This window comes from Ptychodera flava, chromosome 8, assembly GCF_041260155.1.
Source record: "Ptychodera flava strain L36383 chromosome 8, AS_Pfla_20210202, whole genome shotgun sequence".
NCBI classification, from domain to species: domain Eukaryota; kingdom Metazoa; phylum Hemichordata; class Enteropneusta; family Ptychoderidae; genus Ptychodera; species Ptychodera flava.
The window spans coordinates 15,322,288-15,344,154 of NC_091935.1; the positions used below are offsets into that span (position 1 = coordinate 15,322,288).

Here is a 21,867-nt window from a genome sequence, read left to right on the forward strand (position 1 = left end):
ATAATTGTGAACAGATTTCTCAATTTGACTTCGTCTAAAGACGATTAAATGGGGTTTTTCCATTGCTTGGCAAAATGTTGCAAAAACGACTGTTCCATATTTTGTGTGTTCAATAGCCTATATGTGAGACACAATCGCAGAAATTTCAATGCTCAGAAGATACTGCGTTGCTCTAACAAAACTTCAAAATTTATGACAACTAGACTTCATGTAATCACGCTAAAATCCGAAGATGCACAAACTTTGCAAACTAAAATTCCTCAAATAAAAAGGGCAACTGAATATAGTGTATGCGATATGAGGCGAGGACGCGGTTTCTTGCGCGTCCGCAAAGTTTCCCTGTTCTAGAAATTTGTCTTCTATCCGCGCACAACATCGCGTCTGCATCCATCCATTTCAGAACATGTCAACAACAGAGGTTGATCGTCCACCTCCGGACAAAGAACCCGTTATTCTACATATGTACTCTCCTGATACCGCAAACCAACCCGAAATGACGATGAATGCTAACACTCTCAATGTGAACCACGTCGATGTGTGGCCCAAACTTGCTCGAAGTGTTGTCGAGGAAGTTTGTTCGAACGCGGTGCAGTACACACCTGTGCCGGAACTGTCCGAAGACGGGGAGAGCTTCCTACCATTGCAAGTATTCACCGATAAAACTACGCTATCCAGCAATGCCTTGATCAGGCTAGGCAGAACTCAGAAGCGGCTGCCTCCCGATTACGTGGTAAAAGTCAACTGGTGGAGAAGGCTTTGGCACAGGCATGTAGTATGTTCAAAATTTTAAAACAGAGATCCCCTATGGTGACAAAAATCTATAGCGGGTCAATTCCGAATGATGATGGTTATATTGATGAAAATGTTCAACTTTCCTTAAGATCAAATGCTATTTTTAACTTTCAATTTCGAAGTAATCTTTAACTGCAGCGCGGTGGAAAAGCTTGCAAAGAACAAGCAATAAATACATAACACGATTGGAACTAATTTGCGATAATTAGATCTTCATATTTTTCAAATTTCTCAAAAGTGTTAGGTGCCCTATAGCTGAATACTCACAAAAACAAGTGTATACGTTAAAAGAAAACCGGATTAGCTTACATTTGCAGATCAAACCGACATTACTTCATAATCCAATCATCCCAAATTAGTTCCGATCGTGTTTTTTTTACACGTTCTTGTCAGAGAGAAGGAATATTTGTAGCCATAAGCCACGTGGCTATTGGGCCAAAGTTTACGCAGGTACCATTGGATCTGACATTTTTATTGTTCCATGATTTGACAAATCTTTTCAGAGGAGACAGTTCATGCATATTTCTTTCCAGATTTTCATGCTTATAAGTTTCCATTGCGTGAATATTGCTGCAAAGATAGTTGCTAAGGCCTTTTAACTCTGTCGAGATTTTATACACTGTACTTTTTACAACAACTACCAATCAACACAATGGAAATAAGTCCCTACAACACGATTGGAACTAATTTAGGATAATTGGATGGTGAAGTAAGGTCGTTTTAACCTGCAACTGTAAGCTCATCTGCTTTTACTTGGTAAGTTACTTATTTTTTTTGAGTAATTTGTAGTATAGCAACATCAGCTATAGAGCACCTAAGACTTTTGAAAAATTTGAAAAATATGAAGATCCACTTATCCAAAATTAGTTCCATTCGTGTTCTACAATATCGACATCATTAAATGCAAAAAATCTTTGCCTTTCCGAAGAACTTTTTCATTATTTCGATACCATTCGACTGGTAGCAAAATAGTCGATACGGTTTTCGTTCACGTACATTTTGCCTTATGTCTTTCAATGTTAAAAATTTGATCAACAACCTTTTTTCTGAACGTCTTTAATACTATTCCAAATTCGTTACAGTTTCCACCAAACATTAGTTTCCATGTTCGACTCCCTCCACATGCCACTCGAAAATGTCAGTACATTAGTGAAACAACGTACATGTTTGACTAAATATTCTGATTTCGTTCATTCACAGGGCTCCCGATGACATTGAGTCGTCTTGTCATGACGTCACCTTCGACGGTGCTACCGATTGGCTAGATTCTCCGGTGTCGTGCAGCATAGAGCAGAAGAAAGTTCACACGAAATACTTTCCGGAAAGAGACGAAAACGCATCGTACAGTAGTAACTTTTCCATCTCAGCCAAGGACGTTTACATAAGAAGAGTTGACCCTAAGAAACTGCACGACGTGTTTTTTCCCGCCCGTTCACCGATCACCCAAATGAAGCTCAGGTCCTTTCATTTCATTTACGAAACTTACGTCGCCAGAGAGATCGTCTGCGCCGTGTGCGTCTCGCATGGCGGGAAAGAGACTTTGAAAACCGCTGTTATCCGAAATACGCCGATCGCTTTCCGATACGTGGAGGCCACACTGGACTGTATCAACCGTGTAAAAAGTTTGAAGTGGGACACGAAAAACGCCAATAGGCAATGTGATAACCAGTATGTAGTGATCCAATCTCAGCGTATCATACAGTTTACTGACTAGAGTCTATCATTAATACCGGTATTGAAAATGTGGAATCAGCTGACGACATTGCAAGTATTCCATATTTATGTTAAATTTTAAGTGTTTAATAAAGAATAGTACTTTCTGGAAATATCAGCTTGTGTAGATTTGTCATGATATGTCAGTCTACTGCATATCTTAATAGCTTCGTGAGCCCCGTGTCGGCAGACAGTCGAGTGGATAAACATCCATAATCAAATCAAAGGGCCTCCGTGTCGGACTTCACCGGCAAGCGGGTACTAAACAAGTGAATATCGATTTTGTACGCGTTGAAGTTACCGATGTAAGCTTACTATCAAGTTTTGGCAAATAAATTTAAATCAACGGATACTGTAAACCATGAAAGGCAAATTGATTTTGCGTTTTTCATTAAATATTACGCGCAAGTCTCATGGATGGATGATAAAATCATTTACTTGATCTCATCTGATTTATATAGCACAATGTGTTCAAGTACGGCAAAAAATGACAGAACAGAGACACCAGTTGTTGCGCTAGGATAACGCTGACATGTTTAAATAAAAACTTACTTCCACTGTGGCCCAAAAGACAAGGGAGAGAGGTATACGATGCACTCTTCACATACCCAATACAAAATTAATGATAGAGGTAAAACATCATCAGCACACGGGAACCATATGAATTACTTACAAACGACACAACTAAGCAAAATAAAATGATAATACAGATTTATTTCCTCCCTTTTCCATGTCACCTCACGATGGTACCACAATCTGCTTGAACCACGCCCTCAACTTACATCCAACAATCAGAGAAATTAATCCTTCAACTAGCTGTATCTCTCAGTACAGATAAAAACATACGCACGGTCCAGAGCGGTTAAAACATTAAAACGTACATGGCATTGCCATGGTGATGAGATTTTCATCTTCCAGGAGACCTGATGTCATCTATGTTAGGCATGGCTGCCTCAGTATCAGGCGTACAAGGCGAGAAAGTTATACTGAACTGAAATACCTGCAGAATTTCTTTCTGAAAAATATTATTTTTCAATAAGTGCTGATAAGAGAAACAGAATATACTGGAATGAGGTAACTGCAACTTATGCAAATGAGGTAAATATCTGTCGGCCAATGGTCTTACTGTCTGCAAATGGTCTATCCAGTGTTGTAAACTATGTCCCTTTGTGTGAACCAATAAACATGTTCCTTGATCATTTGGCATTCCAGACTTTTATGTGGTGTTTTGCTGACTAAAATCAAATACTCGTAAAACCAACTTAAGTACTGTTCCTAAAAAGTCATCATGGATAAGAAGATTCTATAATTTATCACCTGGATTCTTTTAGAACAAATCAAAATCATTTATTTTATGATGATTTATGCAATCACAGTCTCATGACTGTCCATCAGGTTAGCACAACAATAAGTTGCACCATTTTGTGAAATATAACATCAAAATTGCTTAAAAATTTACATGACATGCAGCATTTCTCAAAGACAATGTCAGAGGAAAATATTATTCATTCATTTTACATAACATTCAGCTGAAACAATCCTTGATTTGCATAGAATGATTGTTATGAAGAAAAATCCCTGAGTTGAAATATGTCAGAGACTTTGATGCTCATTCATTTCATGCATAGTGCAGAGGTAGCACCTTCAGACGGTTATATTTTGAAATTTTTTGAAAATCAGGCTTGAGGATTCTAAAGACTTATATTGCCAGTTGGGAAGAACAAAGTGTCACTCAGTCAATGTCCACAAGGTGAGTCTCAAATATCAGTGTTGCACCTGTGGGAATAAGAAACATAGGGACGATGTTATATGCACAGCAGATGGGTCAGAAAAAAATTCTGTGCAGTAAAGTACACAGTCACTGGAACTTGGGTCATGGACTTGGTTGGCAGTCATAGTATATCTGTGTTCTAGGATACCATACCAGAGATAGGACAGCATCATAGAATTTGGAAAATGTTTCGCATAGATTGCAAACTGTCATTGATACACAGCTGGGGAAACCAAGCATTGATTCCAACACAATGTATCCCATCTTCATAGATGAGATTTTTTTTACATTAAAACAGCTGAAAAAAAATATAACAAATAGCTGGTCAATTTGTCCTGAATCTGGCCAAGAACTAATATATTAAGCACAAAATGTTATACCGCCGTTCTTTTATCTTGATTGACAGGAACTCTGATACACACTGCTGTACAGAGACTGGAAGATCCGTCCCTTGAGGGCGCTGTCTACGCTCCCCCTCTGTAAGAGGAGGGGAGCGTAGGGAGCGTCCTCGAGCGACAATCTTTCAGTCTATGCTGTACATAACCTTTTCCCAACCAATAATGGTATAATCCAATTGTTCTCAAAGGTAAAATTGCATACCTACAATGTGAAAAAGGGTTGGGGGTTTACAGACAACACTGATCTATTTCCATGTTAGTCTGCTGTGGCCAAAATGGTGAGTATCCAGTTATTCCCAACAAAGCTTATACACATTTATTAGTCTGTTAATGTCATAAACTGTCACGATGCAATAAACTCTCACTCTAATCTTCTGTATTTACTGACCTCCTGGTATCTTCGGCGGTGATCCCCTGTCTCCATATCCTTTCTCCGATGGAATCGTCAATGTTCTCTTCTCACCGATGCACATTCCCTTTATTCCCAGGTCCCAACCTTTGATGACCGCACCTTGGCCAAGGGTAAAGGTGAACGGCCTACCAGCCCACAGTGGAAGAAGAAAAACAAACAAACTAATGAATACAACTTAATTTCTTGATTATGTTGTGCTACAAAAATGTTCAGTCAGGGGCAATGGATTTATAAATACATGTACTGTATCAAAGGGAAACTGTTGTCGGAACTGCACCTGTGTGAGTTTCTTGTATAGAACAATGTATTTCGTGCATGTTAACACCTCATAATCATAGCTGCAACATTTAAATTATACGATGTAGATTATGACAGACATGCTATAACTTTCATCAATCACCGTTGTATATTGGATACAGTGTTTGCATTGGTCATATGGGACCCATACGATACAGGGATACAGGCACTGGAACTGCGCCCAAAGGTCGTATGGGACCCATGGGACCTTTGAGCCCAGTTCCGACGCCTGCATCCCTTTGAGGCAGATACAAACTGATGATTACTGAAGGTTTAATGATTATGAATATGATGGCATTTGCGACTAAAAACTGATCAACTGTGAAACAGCAGCGTACGTTGAAGATACGACTTACAACTACACAATTTTTGTGGTTAGGTGACACATCCTTAAAGGTATACCGTCACCTGTTCCAATTTTGCCACAGTTACCATGGATAGGGAAAATCTAACCAATCACAGCTTTTAAGCGGGTGGCAGCTTTTTAAAAACAGCGCCCTCACATGGGCATTTTGAATACCAAGGAACGCCCCTTTGACTATATATGGGCATATTTAGATTACAGGTGACTGTATACCTGTTATGTCATATTTTCATCACAAATCATAAATAAAATTTAGTAGTGATGGTATACCTAATATTTCAGACACAAATAATGGGAAGTTCATACATAACAGAAAAAGTAATTGTACATCCTCTTGGAGTAAATTCAAAAGCAAAGGAAACACTCACCTTTTTCTTTTTATACTGGAATCAAACTCTGTTCCGTCTTCTAAAGTACCTCTGTCTGTAGGAAATAATAACAACAAAAAGTTTTGGAAAACATGTCTTGTGGCTCTGTGTCTTCATGAAACTCTAGTTTTTCTGACTTATGAGAGATATTGTTGGCTTAAATTTCTCCACAAACATTATTACCCTGGTTACAGCAGGTCGTCAAAACATCATAACAGAGCTGTTTGTAAATGACACGACTGTTCTCTCATTACTATGCAAAATTATATTTTTCCGCAAATTTGAATTCAAATTTTTTCAATGATGTATGCAAGAACGACGAAAATACGACTTTAATAGGTGACTGCTGGTGTTACAATGAATACTAGATTTATGTATATTGAAACTTTGAATATTGCTATGGTGGTTGAAAAATCCGAACTTCCCACGGCGCTGTGACGCCAAAATGACGTAAGAATCCGCAAGTACCCAGATGGCCCGCGGTCGAGAAATGAATAGTAACAGACCTACAAATATGAAGAGCGCCGATGATGGCAGAGTCTGGCGAGGAAGGTTTTTAAGCTATCCGCAGCCCTACATATACTATGGTTTCTCCGTAAAGTTGTTATTGTGTTCTCACTCGACAACACAATCGAGTGAAGACAGAAGAGAGCAGTCGACTAGTCACACCCAGGCGTGGTAAGCTATAGATACAAGCGCAATTCGCAAGCGAAAGAGCCGTTGCTGTGTATTTTGTTGTTGCAGCTTTACTATTTAGCTCCTTTTTATCTCCATGCTGAGGCAGGCTTACTTTATACCTCCAAATCGAGTGCACAGGTCGTGAGTACACTCTGAGTTCATGCAACGACTGTTTGTAGGTCAATGCGTGGCTTCACGTACGCCCGTTGCTGTACCTCGAGGTTTTACCTGGGTTTGCGGGTTGGATAGCACAACAAGATTCTAGTTTTGCCGCTCAACCAACAACCCACTTCCTTGGCAAAACATCAGGCTACTGACTGTACGGCATCTCGGTCTTTCGCGACCATAACTACAGCTAGCTGCACGCCACGATTCGATTGTGACACGACGTGTCACCACACAAATCATGAATGTACTCACAGTGTATTGAAAGAGTATCTCCATCTTCTGCTGCAAAATCGCAGGTTTTTGGAATTTGTGTCCGAACCACTTGTATGCCTTCGATTTCAAAAGTTTCATCTTCACATTTTGATTGATAACACACTAAACAGATGAGAAGTATCACAACCACTGTGTTCGAAATGGGCGCCGCCATCTTGAAAATTTGCCAACACACCGATTTCCCATGATTCCCTACAGACCCTTACGTATCATTTCTGGACGAGGTGTCACAGTTCTGGATGGCAAATACAACAAAAAGAACAACTACATATAAAATCATAATAATTATAATAATTATAATATTAGCTTATGAACAATGTGTCAACTCTCAAGGAATTACACTAGTTACCGGTACACAACAGAATCAAGTATAAGGACAGGGAAGCCAGGGAAAAACAAACAAACGAGCATACAAATAAATAAATAGATAAACTAAAAAAAACAAAAAAACAAACATACAAACAAGCATAAAAAAACATAAATAAATAATAAACAACATACAGACAAACAGAAACAAAGATAAACAAACAAAATATCATAGAACGGTGAATAAATAACAAACAGAAACAAAAAAACAAACAAATGTATACACACAAGCATATATATATATATATATATATATATATATATATATATATATATATATATATATATATATATATATATATATATATATATATATATATATATTTATAATGTATGAGTGCAAGTGACTAGCATATGGAAAAAAGATCTCTACATGCGACGACAGTACCACTATCCTGGAGAGTATATATGCTACTGTCTTTTACACTCACACACATACATATTAATTTTATATATATATATATATATATATATATATATATATATATAATATATATATATATATATATATATATATATATATATATATATATATATATATATATATATATATGTATATATATATATATATATATATATTGGCCTATATATATATGCTTGTGTGTATATATATATTGGCCTATATATGTATGCTTGTGTGTATACATTTGTTTATTTCTTTTTGTTATTTATTCAACGTTCTATGATATTTTGTTTGTTTGTTTATTTATCTATTTATTTCTGTTTGTCTGTATGTTTGATTATTATTTATTTATGTATTTGTATGCTTGTTTGTATGTTTGTTAATTTTTTGGTTTTTGGTTTATTTGTTTGTTTGTTTGTATGCTTGTTTGTTTGTTTTTTCTCTGGCTTCCCCTTGGTATAAGATCCTACTCGTCACTATACTCCTGCCAACATATCCGACTTGGTCCATCTTAAAGGTTCACCCAGAGGTCTCCGCTTTAATGACAAAATTTTGCTTCACGTACCACGGAGTAAACAATCGTGCTTTCTCACGCACTACCCCCTCACCTAGAACTTTGTCTCATAGAAGTGCGTCAGACACCCACTCTTGATAAGCTTACTTTCCTGAAGAACATCAACACTTTTCTATTCACATGTATTAGAGCATACTTAACAACTGTGACTCTGTAAAGTGCCATTGAACACTGCTGCGTTTTGGAGTTTGGCGCTCTAGAAATCTATTTGATTGATTTTTTAATGATTGATTGATCGATCGATCATTTGATTGATTGATTGATTGGTTGATTTCTCCCTGGGCCTGGGATATCAGGCCTACAGGTTACAGGAGGATATTTCTAAGACCGTGACTTCATATTTATATTTATCTTTTTTTTTTCCTTTTCGGCTCTTATGTGATCCTGACTGCAATTATTGAAGCATCTTTTGCTAAGGAATGATGGAATAACTGTCTAAATGTTTGACCCTCGGCGTAAGGGAGAGTCTTTCCTTCTTGCTGAGATCATTTAGCCCAAATGGTACAATCAGAATATTGAATACTGAACTATTCAGAAGGGGTCTTTTAGTCTCCTTTTAGCAAAACTTAGTCCCATATACTATGAAGTCGATATCGCCCCTTTAACTTTCCTCAGTAGGTTTGACAACAAGATGAAGCATTGAAAACATTGACAAGCGAACTAGCGGTCGATATAGCTCCTGCCGTGTTATGTAGAGAATAACTATTTGTGACACATGTGTTGATGAAGAAGGTGGAAATCTTTTAGAGCTCATTTCAGTTGGCCGGAGGGGCGGATAAAAATGGCAAAAATAGCTACAAAAACACACAATTGAAGATTACATCATCAATTGAATATATCACATTAACATCATCCAGAAGAACCTGTCAACGAAAGCCGAGTAAGACGAGTAGCTTTTTGAGAAACAAATTTTTTTGACCAAAAATGGCAAAACTTGCCTCAAAAATACAAAATTGCAGATTTCATCATAATTTCAATATATCACATTTAGTTCATCAATACCAAATATCAAAGCTATCAGACGAGTATTTTTTGAGAAACACATTTTTGACCAAAATTACAAAATTGTAGATTTCATCATAATTTGAATAAATTATATTTTGCTCATCCCTATAAATCTGTATATCAAATATCAAAGCTGTCAGAAAAACGGTTTTGGTGAAATGAATTTTTGACCAAAAATGACAAAAATTGCCTTAAAATACAAATTTGCATATTTCTGCACAATTTGATAAATCTGAAATATGTCACCCCTGGCGACCTATATACCAAATGTCAAAGCTATCAGACCTGTAGTTTTCTACGATTTTGTGACCAAAAATGACAAAAATTGCCTTATTTCACCACGATTTGAACAAATCTAACTGAAGTCACACTAAGTGAACTGCATATCAAATGTCAAAGCAATCCGACATGCGGTTTCAGAAAATAACATTTTTTTACCAAAATCAGTAAAAAAATGCCCAAAATTACAATTTGCAAATTTCACCGCGATTTGAACAAACTTGAGGTCACCCCAAGTGAACTGTATAAAAAATTTCAAAGCAATCATACTTGCAGTTTCAGAGGAGAAGGCAATCGTTGACAGACGTTGGACGGGCGACGGACGGCCGGCGACGGAAAATCAGCCTATTTGATAAGCTGCGCGTCGTTGACAGTGGGCCATATTATTAGTAATTGCGATTTTTGTAAGTAGAAGTGACCAGACTGAAAAAGGATGTGAGACAATTTGAAGTTACCGACTTACTTTTTGGAATACATCACATGGACGTGCTCTTCAGCCAACTGATTTGATCTCATTTTAATGAGCGATGACATAACCTTCGCTATCGCAAACTTTAAACCATGATTGCTCTTGCAAAAATGATTTTATTTCTACATTCAAAATTGTTCCGAATGGTACCCATACTTTGTATGCATAAAAGATTGTACGGAGGAAGATGTGCGCTTTTCTCAATTAAGAGTAACAAAAACGTCATCAACGGTTACAGCTACTGTGAACTTCATTTGTGGGACCGTACACTGCACAGGACTCGCTCTCTGGAGGGGTTAAAATCCTTTCAAAACTGAGGGGTCTGGGGCGAGTAGGTATTAATGCATATCAGGTCAAGGAAAGCGACATTTAAATTTTGCGTGATAAGTTTATTTCATATAAAATCCGATATCATAAAAGCACCGTAGTACATATATATCACTTCTGTGAGATGCTAGACGATGAACAACACTGAAAATATAGTTGCCCTGCAATCAACAGATAAACAAAACAACTGACATCAAAACGAAACAATCGGCTTTTGTTCCGATAAACAAAAACAAAGAAGTAAATTTTGCGGAAAACATTTTTGACGTAAAATAATTCAACTAGCCATAGGGGTTTTGGTTGACTTCAAAACAGCCATTATTGCAAATGTTAAAATTCATTCTGTCAGTACTGATTTGGCGCACCTTTGAGAAATATTTGAGACAAATGTCGTATATTCAATAGTTACAAAGTTGACGGATATTGCATTTCTGAGTAGATTTTGGTTCGTCGGTCAAGTGATGTTAGACGGATTACAAAAATCACACAAAAACCCCCGAATTATTTCTGGAATACATCGCATCAGTCTCTTTGCCGGTAAAGCGATCGATGGATAGCAAGGATTCGTTTAACTTGCCAAATTTTGGAACGTGAAAGAAATGAATGGAAAGCTACACTTGCACAAAAGTTTATGTCACACTTTCAGAAGGATTTTCTATTAAAACTTGAATAAAATAAACATAAAGTTTTTTAAAAAGTACTGCCATTCGCCTTGATCCGTTAAAACAGTACTGTGAAAGGTCGGGTGGAATTTCAAACTCCACTCGTATTCAACATTTGTACGTGTAATACTACTATTTAGTAGGTAGAAACAATAGTACTGTCCTGACTGTCCACCTTTCGCCAATATCATATCTGGCGAAAGCATTTCTAGGTGAAACTTGAATTCGGGTAGTTGGCTGTTAAAACAAAGATCCCGACACCATAAACTGGCCATTCCTGTCTTCCCTCTGAGTTCAACATAGTATGTTGGGTGAAACCTGAGTTTGTAGAGTCCTTCAAACACCTTCCGCCGATGTCAGTTTTTCATATTTCGTATTTGGAGCCTTCGATTTTGGCACTCCCTGCATTTTGACAACATCGCTCTGCATAGAAGTCCACGTGACCGAAGTTGACCTCACGTCTCCTTTCGTTTTCTTTCTTTTCCGCCGGTTTCGACACCCGATGAATACGACTGCACACACTATCGCCCCGACGAATATGACGCAGAAACAAACGACGACCGCGGTCACTGTAGAGTCTTCGCCCTCGATAGGTACTCCAATTTCCGTTGTGAAGTTCGTGTTGGATGTGTTACTAGTAAAACTCGTCGTAACTGAGTCTGCTCCTGTGACCAACGGGTCTGTCGGAATGACTGCAGATGTCGGTGGTGGCGGTGCCCTTGTGGTCCTCCGTGGGGCGGTAACGGCTATATTCGCCTCATCGTAAGAATCTGTCGTCAAGGCAACGCAAGTGTACAACCCTTCATCACTTTCTGACGTCATGTTTACCTGTATGCACCGGTCTCTTGTTTCCATGGTGTCGTGATGCGGCCCGAACCACGTCACCATCAAGTCGTCATCTTCGTAGCGGATTGCGCTGCAACAGACGGTATCGCTGGCTCCGAGCTCGATCACCACGTCGTCCGGGGGCAGAATTAAGTCCTGTCGACATCTGAAATCGGCTGAGGTGAGATTCGCTATTGGTTTATCCCGTAGAAAAGTCGGCTGCGCACAGCTGCCGGAAACAACGACATCGGTCGTTTTCCACCAGTCCCAAAACCCACGGGTTTTGCAATCGCACAGGAGTGGGTTCGACTCGAGATTTAGCGTGGGAACACGGTCACCAACAGTCGGTAGAAACACGTCACGGAAAGCCGACTCGTTCAGTCCTTCGATGGAGTTATTCGACAAATCGAGGTTGTGGAGCGACAGACCTCGGAACGAACTTTTGTCGATGCCACTCGAACTGATGCCGTTCCCTTGCAGCAATAAAGAGTGCACGTTTTTCAAGTTCTCAATATTGAAAATGTTCGCTGGGAGAGCTTTGATCATATTGTCTCCCAGGTTAAGCACCTGCAGCGTGTCCCCCGGTATGGAGCGCAGGCCCTTGACTGGCACCTCAATGAATTGGTTATGGCTAATCATTAACTGGGTTAAGTTTACAAGCCCGTCGAACGCTCCAGCCTCCAGTTCTGTCAACATATTCCCCTCGAGGTGCAAAAATTTCAGTTTCTGTAGGTCCCGGAAAATGCTCATAGGCAGTGAGTTGATTTTGTTGTGGTTCAGACCAAGCCACATTAAATTAATCAGCCCGTCAAATGTCCCAGTCTCCAGATTCGTGAGGTAATTTTGATCGAGTTTGAGATCCACCAAAGCCGTGAGTCCATTGAACGCTCCAACTTGAACAGCAGTTAGTCGTACCAAGGGTATTTCCAACAACTCAAGGTTGGGAAGTTGCAAGAATGTGTCCCTCTCCAGTGTTTCGATGCGATCATTCCGTATGTAGATCGTTTTCGTGTTCTCGGGTATGTCCCTCGGTACAGACATCAGCGAGGCATCGATGCATTCAATATGCAGTTTGTCGGCGAATGCTTTGCATGTACACCTGCCGAGGGATGGCACGGGACACTCGTCGGAGTTTTCGGTGTCTGCGAGGACGGGTACACAAGCTAACCAGACGAGGTGAAGCACGTAGGTGAACTTAACCATCTTCAACATTATGGTCTAGCGTCTCCGAACCACTCACGCTCACGTAGGATCTTCCTGCGACAAGAAAATATGGACGGTGGTCAGTGAGAGCAAAATTGTTTTGGGTGCACCTGTTGGGTCCTATATATGACGCACTGCATGCACATATGCCACTAACATAGGGGGTCCTGTCAAGAGACCCCGACATGCATGCACTATGAATAATTGAACACGTTTGTTGACTTGTTATCGCATAATCTGTTGGTCGGGGCACATGAACAAACAAACTGGCTGTGACAAAAATTCCCTCGGAATTCCTTTCATCTTCTATTTACCGTTAAAGGTGAATTAACATACCATCAGTCAGCGATGAGCACCTTCGAAACACGAGATATACTATTCGGCGTGTCTTTATTATATAATTTTAAAACTAAGTTTAGAACAAACGCGTCTGTATTGCAGGATAAATAACACGACGCATACTTTATTGCAGTCTATAAATGGATTGTATTCTATTTGAGACGCTGTATTTTTGACTGTTCAAAGTCTTGCCTTGTTCAAAATGGCGATAAAACTTTGCTCTGGCTGTACTGACAACTTATATAAATTGGAGATAATATATGTAAATAACAAAATAAATTACTTCCAGTGCAAAGTAAAAGTATTTGTTACTTCAGTTTCATGCATCTGATCAGTCTGAGATTGCAAGATTCATGAAACTTAAAAAATTAAGCAACATAAGCTTATATTAGTACACTGAAGAAATAGTGTATATATATATATATATATATATATATATATATATATATATATAATATATATATATATATATATATATATATATATATATATATATATATATATATATATATATATATATATAATATTATCTTATGATTGCAGTACATGTGTGTGTGTATTATCTGATTATATATGTGTGTATGTGTTATACACTGGCATACAAGAAAATTTTTACAAAATACGAGAAAAGAGGTCGTGTGCTCTGATATGAACTATGAAATTCTTTGTTTATAACCATTTTGAAGTTTACGACAATGCCATTTCGCTGGGATGTAACGTAGTCTAAAAACCCAAGAAATCCCACGGTTGGAGTCTGACCGATATTGTTGTACAGTGCTGGCGATAGGGGCGTAAAGTTGACCTAGAGCACATAGACTCTCAAGGGTAGCCTAGAATCCTACTCCGTCCGCTTGCCTCCGTACCTCCGACCCACTACCTGCGAGACTAGACGGTAGCGGGTCAGAGGTACGGAGGCAAGCGGACGGAGTAGGATTCTAGGCTACTCAAGGGTGCCCCCCCCCCTCGGAATATTGAGTGAGCCAAATGGAGACCAAATATTTTCAGCGTGACCTCTGTAGAGCATTTGGTGAAATACATCACTGCACTTGTTCTTGATTGGCATTTACTGTCTCACAGATGTTCGTACTATACACACAGGCGTCGTTATACTGGTTACGGATAAGTCCTGCACCATGCTATACCACAAACAGTGGGGCAGTTTTCTTCTTCTGCGACTTCTACTACGCAGAGATGGATCGATAGACATGACAGACAGACAGACAGACACAGACAGACAGATATATACATGTATGTATGTATGTGTGTATATATATATATATATATATATATATATATATATATATAAGAAACTGTAGGAATTCAGGTGATCCCCAGTGGAGCGTGTATATATATATATATATATATATATATATATATATATACACACAGATGTTCTCGTGGGAAATTACAGTGCTCGATGCTAAAAGCAGAGCGTTATAAATACCAAAAAAAGTCACTTCAAATCCAAAGTAATGATATCTGTTACTTAAGTTTCATCATAGAACTAAAATAGTTCTACACCCTCACGTGCCAATACATTGTAATAGATTGTAATTATATTGTGTTTCAAGCCATGGTGGTGTTGATAAATAACATTATTTTGTTTAGTGTTAACATGTTGAATCCAACTCAGAGCGTTTATATATATATATATATATATATATATATATATATATATATATATATATGCAGATAGTACATAGACCGAAGAGGATAGAGCTAGCGAGCTATTGACCTAGATAGTAGACAGGATTGGCAGACGTATGAAATAGTTGTTTTATACACACAGACACACACATATGCATGTGTCTATTGGGAGAGAGAAGAGAGAGAGAGAGAGAGAGAGAGAGAGAGAGAGAGAGAGAGAGAGAGACAGACAGACAGACAGACAGGGGCGAGACATAGTAGAAGTGACTCACTTTTACCGTCTATGGTAAGCGTGACACATGTGTTTATATTACATACATGAACTGAGTGCCAAACAGACAGAAAACAAACAAAGATGACCTAAGGGGGCAGAGAAACATACACAGTGCAGACGGCATTAGGCGGTGGAAAATATTTTATAAGGTCCTAATAGCGGGTCCACTGTTGAGCCTACAACGACCGCTGAACTTCGCAAACTGTTCACCGCACTTGATTAGATTAGAGAAACTTCACCTTGACCACAGGTACGCTGAACGAAATACTCATAAAACCGAAACACTTAAGTTTCGTCTTGTGTATGTACAGGTAAAGTGAAAGGTTAACGTATCAAACACACCCATCACACGGTCATTCAACTCCCATACTGAACTATTACAGAGTAGCGGGGCTAATCCAAGCGAAAACCTTTATGTCGTTAAAAGGTTGGTAAGTGATACACAAAGTCCTCGTTGTGCGGAAATACTTGCGCAATCTTTTTACAGACCAACACAACATTTCTACTGACATTCCGGTAAAACTTTTGACACAAATTACCAGTGTCCTATTTTAGTTATTCTTCAAACTAATCCATAAATAACTGAGGCATATCTTTTTTAATTTCAGTAGAACACAGCATTATTGAAGGTGCTAGTAATTCGTAATTGTTGCTATAAAATTATGTTCACGTAGCCTACTCGGTGGTCCTTGAAGTTGCCTATACAAAGATACTTTAGTAGTCACTGGCAATTGGAAGCTTGGGCAGGGAAGGTTACATTCAAACCAGCACTTAAGAAAAGGCCATCATCAGACCTATTTGTAAAACACACGTCACATCCGTTCAGTAACTTACGTGGATGCTGTATGAATAATATGGTTCCTTCCAGTGAGACTACCGAATCTTTCAGATCTTTCACTCCTGTTTTCTTGAACTGATCCCAAGAGTTGCAGCGGCAAATACCTGAGAGGCCCTCTCCGCTCTACTTGGGCAGCACCACACGAAAGCCGACTCTGTCCTAGCGAAGTGGCGACGAGTCTTCGACCAGTGGATGTGACCATGGCATGACGCAGATGATAAGAATACGCGCAGGCAACTCTTTTATTGCATACCGACTGATTGTGTTGTGTTGATACTGATATCGGGCTGTGGGCGGCCTTCTCATAGAAGGGTTTTCCTGCAGACGGGCCGGCGTTTCCGGTCTATCACGTCTGTAGCACGCAGGTGGGACTAGAGGAGACATTAATGTGTGAGGCAGTGAAAGGTCAGGCAAGCAGCGAGGTCATCGATCGTTTGCATTATTTTGCAGCCCGCGTGATAACGGAGTGTACTGTAATAAAGCTTATGTCTGTAGCCATGAAGGATGACAAACATGTTTAAGGTAAAACGCGCCTCGGAGACAGATTTTCGGACTCTCAAATTTCTACAATTTATTTCTGATCTACCATATGTGGGGGCTCATTTTAAAGGTCTTTGAGAAATAAAAACTTTCACTGTCTTAGTTTTTCGAAAATCCGAAATTAATATCCCCCATTAAGTTAACACAGGGATGGCGGCCATTTTGAATTATAAATATCGCAAAGTGTTGGGTAATTTGTTTCGCTAGTTCCAAACTTTGCACGATGACCCCCTATTTTTATTGCTGATTTGGCGAGAGAATGGTTGAAAGTTTCATTCAGCAAAGTTTGAGAAAAAAGTTTAAGTCTATCAGTTCGAGGCGCATACTACCTTAAATGACAAGCTGCACATTCTTCCGACCTCCATCTTTTTAGAAGATCGCAATTTGACCACGGACACTATTGACAGCACTTCGCCATGTAGACTTAATCATAAAGTTATCCCGTCCGAATGAATAACAAACACGCAGGGGTAATATATAGGTCGGAGTTCTTGAGTTACATATAGTTCATTTGGCAAAAATAACGCCGTGACCGACATACAGAGTAAATATTGTGGGTGGTGAATCGCCCCGAGTATGGAGATATCAGTCTATAGGCCTACAGAGATATGATTGATTTTTATTTCAAAGTTATAACGATGTTGTATGAAAGTGATGCAAAACTGCCTACAATTTGAGATTAAACCTCCTAATGCAGATATTTATTAGTAATACATGTATTATAACAAAATTATTACTGAGAAATTTTACGAAATTAGACAAAGAGTGACAACGACGGTTGGTCCACATCAACTCTCATCGCCACGAAACGAGTGAGGAAAGACTGCAAAATTTAAGCTGGTAATCACTTTATCCCGACGGAAACTCCATGGATGAAGACACGCCTTCCTTTTTTCAAGATAAGGTTAATGTATTTAAAAGATAAAGTTAAACCAGGTGGACCGCCTGAAGTTAAACGGACAAAGTCGCTCGTTTTTGACCTTCTCTTCATCATGAATTATGTTTGATATGAAAAGTAACTTGTGTTGTTTGACTTCTTGAAACATGCTGAAATACTGGTCAACTGTGCACATACCTCAACTCTGCTTGCAGCCAGTCAGGATTAAAAATTCAGTGAAACATTTTACGTTCTGTACCAAAAATCAAGTTCTGCGCAACTCTCACTATGCGTTGCATAACTCTGCCACATAAAGTTTTGACTTCGTGTCAGCTTTTGTAATGAATTCTTAATTTGCAGTGCCTTTCTATATAGGAACGGATAAGAGCTTTTCCTTGTATTGTTGCAATGTTTACTTGTCATAGGAAAGCCAGTTGGAAAAGCAAAAATGCATTTTGTCGAGAGGTCACAAACAAAATCATCTGTCAGTGTTGCATTCAGCAAAGGGGTAATGTTTAACATTTTTGCATTTATGTACCGTCGTCATTTTGTACCTTGAATGACTTTATGCAAATACACCAAGTTTTCCTTATGTCATAGAAAGTTCAACTTTGAAAAAAGAGCGACTTGTCCCTTTAACATACGCAGACAAATATGTATCGTTACTTTTTAAGTATAATATATATATATATATATATATATATATATATATATATATATATATATATATATATAAACAAAATTCAACTTTAAATTTATTTATACATGTACTTGTAATATATACAATTGCATATATGAATAAATTTTAAAAAATATTTAGATAGCTAGATAGATAGGTAGATAGATTTTTTAACTTTTTTTTTATTTTGCACAAAATAGTGAACAAAACAGCATAAAATAATACTGACACAGATTAACGACAATAGCAGATTATAAAAAAATAACGATCAAAAGATATTTTGATATCAAAAGATATATATTATATATATATTATATATATATATATATATATATATATATATATATATATATATATATATATATGCGTGTGTTTTTGTGTTTGTGTGTGTGACATACATAAGCATACATATATACTCAAAACATTACGCAGTTCTACAGCAACCATAGAGACAGACATAGTAAAAAAATTGCCATACCGATACACTTAGCATGGCTACACACGTTCCTGTCCGTAAGTGCAGAACAAATATTGTAATCCAATTAAAGGATTGTTCCCACGGTACTTCGTCGCTCTAAGGATCGTCCTCAGGGCCGTATAATCCTCTCCCTGTCATCGGAATGTCTTACACTTATGTAAATTTATTATAATAACTGTTGCAGTGGGTGACAGTGATGGGGAATTATATACGACAACAATTGATCGGTATTCTTGGATCGTGATCTCATGAAAAGAACCAGAAGAGATTAAGAAATGAAATTATCGTTGTGTCCCATGGGTAGATACAGAACATGAAAACTTGTCAACGCATCAGAGAGAGAGAGAGAGAGAGAGAGAGAGAGAGAGAGAGAGAGAGAGAGAGAGAGAGAAAGAGAGAGAGAGAGAGAGGAAGGAAGGGAGGGAGGGTATTGTTTCTTTATATCAATGGATATCGATCGGAATAATTTGATTTATTGTACCTCAACTCTGTGGAGTTCTTTTCACCAGCCATACATTTCCATAATAGTTTTATTAAAGTGTTTACAATGATGAAAATATCTATGATGTCTACCTAGAATTATTCTGCAACCTCAAGTCAAGTGATAAATATCTTGTTGACTAGTGATTTCAAGCAATCACACATCCCTTCTTTTGAGTAATGTGAGAAAACCTTTTTTTGGTAAAAACTAATACAATAATAGAACTAAATACGATTTATTAAGCTTATGCTTTACTTAGCCTCGACAAAAGTCAAAGTAAGGAGCTTCATTTCTTTTCGACAAAATGTCAAACATTTCTGAACATCCTCCTTTGCTTTCGATAGAATGCATTATACTGGTGTCTTTCGACTGGATGTCAAAACGTACAGGCCGAGAAGGAAGTACTTGAGCTACAGCGCCCTCTGCCGTTTGGAAATTACTAAAACGTCCCTGATATCGTCTGCGGCATCGTACGGACAAACACAAACAAATACAAACAGCACATGACATCACAACTTACGCAAACTGATGTTCTGGTGGTTTTATCCTTTTACATTGCCCTCTGTATGGTTTAATTCCAACGTGACACTCGAAACCTTTCGTCCAACTATCGAAGGTATCTATCGTACTAACGACGACATGTAGAGGACAAAGTCACCGTCTTGTATCTGTGTATTGAGACCAAAAATGCCCCACTTAAAACCGACCTTAAACTAAAATAGTCACTATATAATTGTATCGGACGCTCTGTATCTCACTATAGGGCCAAGAAATTGTTTTGTTGCCCGTCATCGCGCGCGTCATGTGAAACATGCGGGTCACTCCTTTTTTTGAGTTTTGAAAAAAGAAAAATCGTTATAATAACAAAATAAAAAAACGCCGAATACAACGTAACATCTGCGTGTGAATCCATGTTATGGATGAGTCGATATGTTCGATTGATATTCTGCGCAATGTTCCTCAGGTTTCTTTCTCTCAGTGGCAACCATGGCAGCAGCGTTTGAATTCCCCAAAGAGGGGATTGGCCTTTTCTATTAAAAAAAAATTCGCATGACCGCATCATTTATGAATCCACCCAAGGACAAGAAATATTTTCTGTTTGCCTAACGTGCATTTTTTATTTACATCACTTTTTACTATATCTGTTCCATGTTGAAGCGGTTACATCTAAAGTAGTTTCGTTGACCAGTCTTTAAACCTTCCCACAGTTGTACAAACATCTCAAATGGTACAAAACCAGCTTGTTTTAAATTTAAAGAAATTTAAAGTCGCTTTATCTTTTAATAAAACGCGCGCCCCAAATTCGATTGTTTGGAACTTTTACCCAAACTTTCTTCAGAAAGACTTCAAGACATTGCCTTCCATGACTCAGAATCACAATCAGACATAACCGCACAATTGTTTTGTTTGGACGAAATTACCTAAATATACCGACATTCGAAATTCAAATTCTATAATTCTGTGGGGAAAATTTCGCTTTCACTGTGAAAGATGATAGTGAAAATTTGAATTTTCTCCACAGAGGTCAAAATCATGAGTCCACACACTATACCAGGAAAGTACTAGTATTGGAAAATTTTCAGTGTCCTTGTCCCTCTTGTAACATTACATAAAAAATTTTACATAAGATATATTACAAAACAATTCCTTATCCACTTTAAAGCAGTTACGCTCATTCAAGCATACGATTTTTTATATTTTTATAGTGGACATTTCTTTCAAATAAATCATGTTTGTTCAAAGGAGTATGTCTACTTTCGGACAACACCAACGAACCACTTTGGACAAATACAAACAAGGTGGGTGGTGGGATGTCGACGGACAATGCGGAATGTTCTTGAGTCAGCAGGGTAAATCAAATATTCAAATGTTTACCCTCAGCAGGTCACTTCTAACTTTGTATATCCGCACGTATGATACATACGCTGCTGCAAACAATGGAATTACAAATTATGGTGGTGATGAGAGTTGTTGACCTTTTTTTCGGGTAAAAACAGAAGTAACACATTACAATGAGTGAATGGTCAGGTTCAGAATATGATTCGACATCTGTATGACAGAAATTGACGACTCGCCATTTTTTCAGACTATCCCTGATATTTTGACACTTTTATGATAAGTTGGTTGTATCGCTCCAAGGACTGACACAAGATGAGTCATTAGATGCCACTTGTCGTCCACTCAGTTCGATGTCTGACCGTGATCTGTGAACATGTCACCTTTCACAGATTATTTCATGGGCACGTCATAAAGTGCGTCATTGAAGTGGGTTTTCGCTGAAACTCTGGGCAGAAAAAAAAACCACCAGAAGCGTGACAGACGATGGCGAAGATTGTATCTGTCACGTACATCACTTCATACAAAAAT

The 21,867-nt window shown here is 38.2% G+C and overlaps 2 protein-coding genes across 2 annotated transcripts; both read right to left on the bottom strand.

The window, feature by feature from the left end:
- Positions 1-3,199: 3,199 nt before the first annotated feature.
- On the bottom strand, positions 3,200-16,703 carry LOC139138606 (peptidyl-prolyl cis-trans isomerase FKBP2-like). Its single transcript, XM_070707046.1, has 5 exons — positions 16,442-16,703; positions 7,214-7,469; positions 6,116-6,170; positions 5,063-5,211; positions 3,200-4,281 (listed from the first exon to the last, which is right to left on the bottom strand). The coding sequence occupies exons 2-5, from the start codon at positions 7,386-7,388 to the stop codon at positions 4,238-4,240; spliced, it is 423 nt and encodes a 140-aa protein (XP_070563147.1). The 5' UTR covers positions 7,389-7,469; positions 16,442-16,703; the 3' UTR covers positions 3,200-4,237.
- Positions 11,656-13,356, bottom strand: LOC139139534 (chondroadherin-like). The gene has a single exon (XM_070708447.1). It carries the CDS (start codon positions 13,354-13,356, stop codon positions 11,656-11,658), a length of 1,701 nt encoding a protein of 566 aa, XP_070564548.1.
- Positions 16,704-21,867: the final 5,164 nt, after the last annotated feature.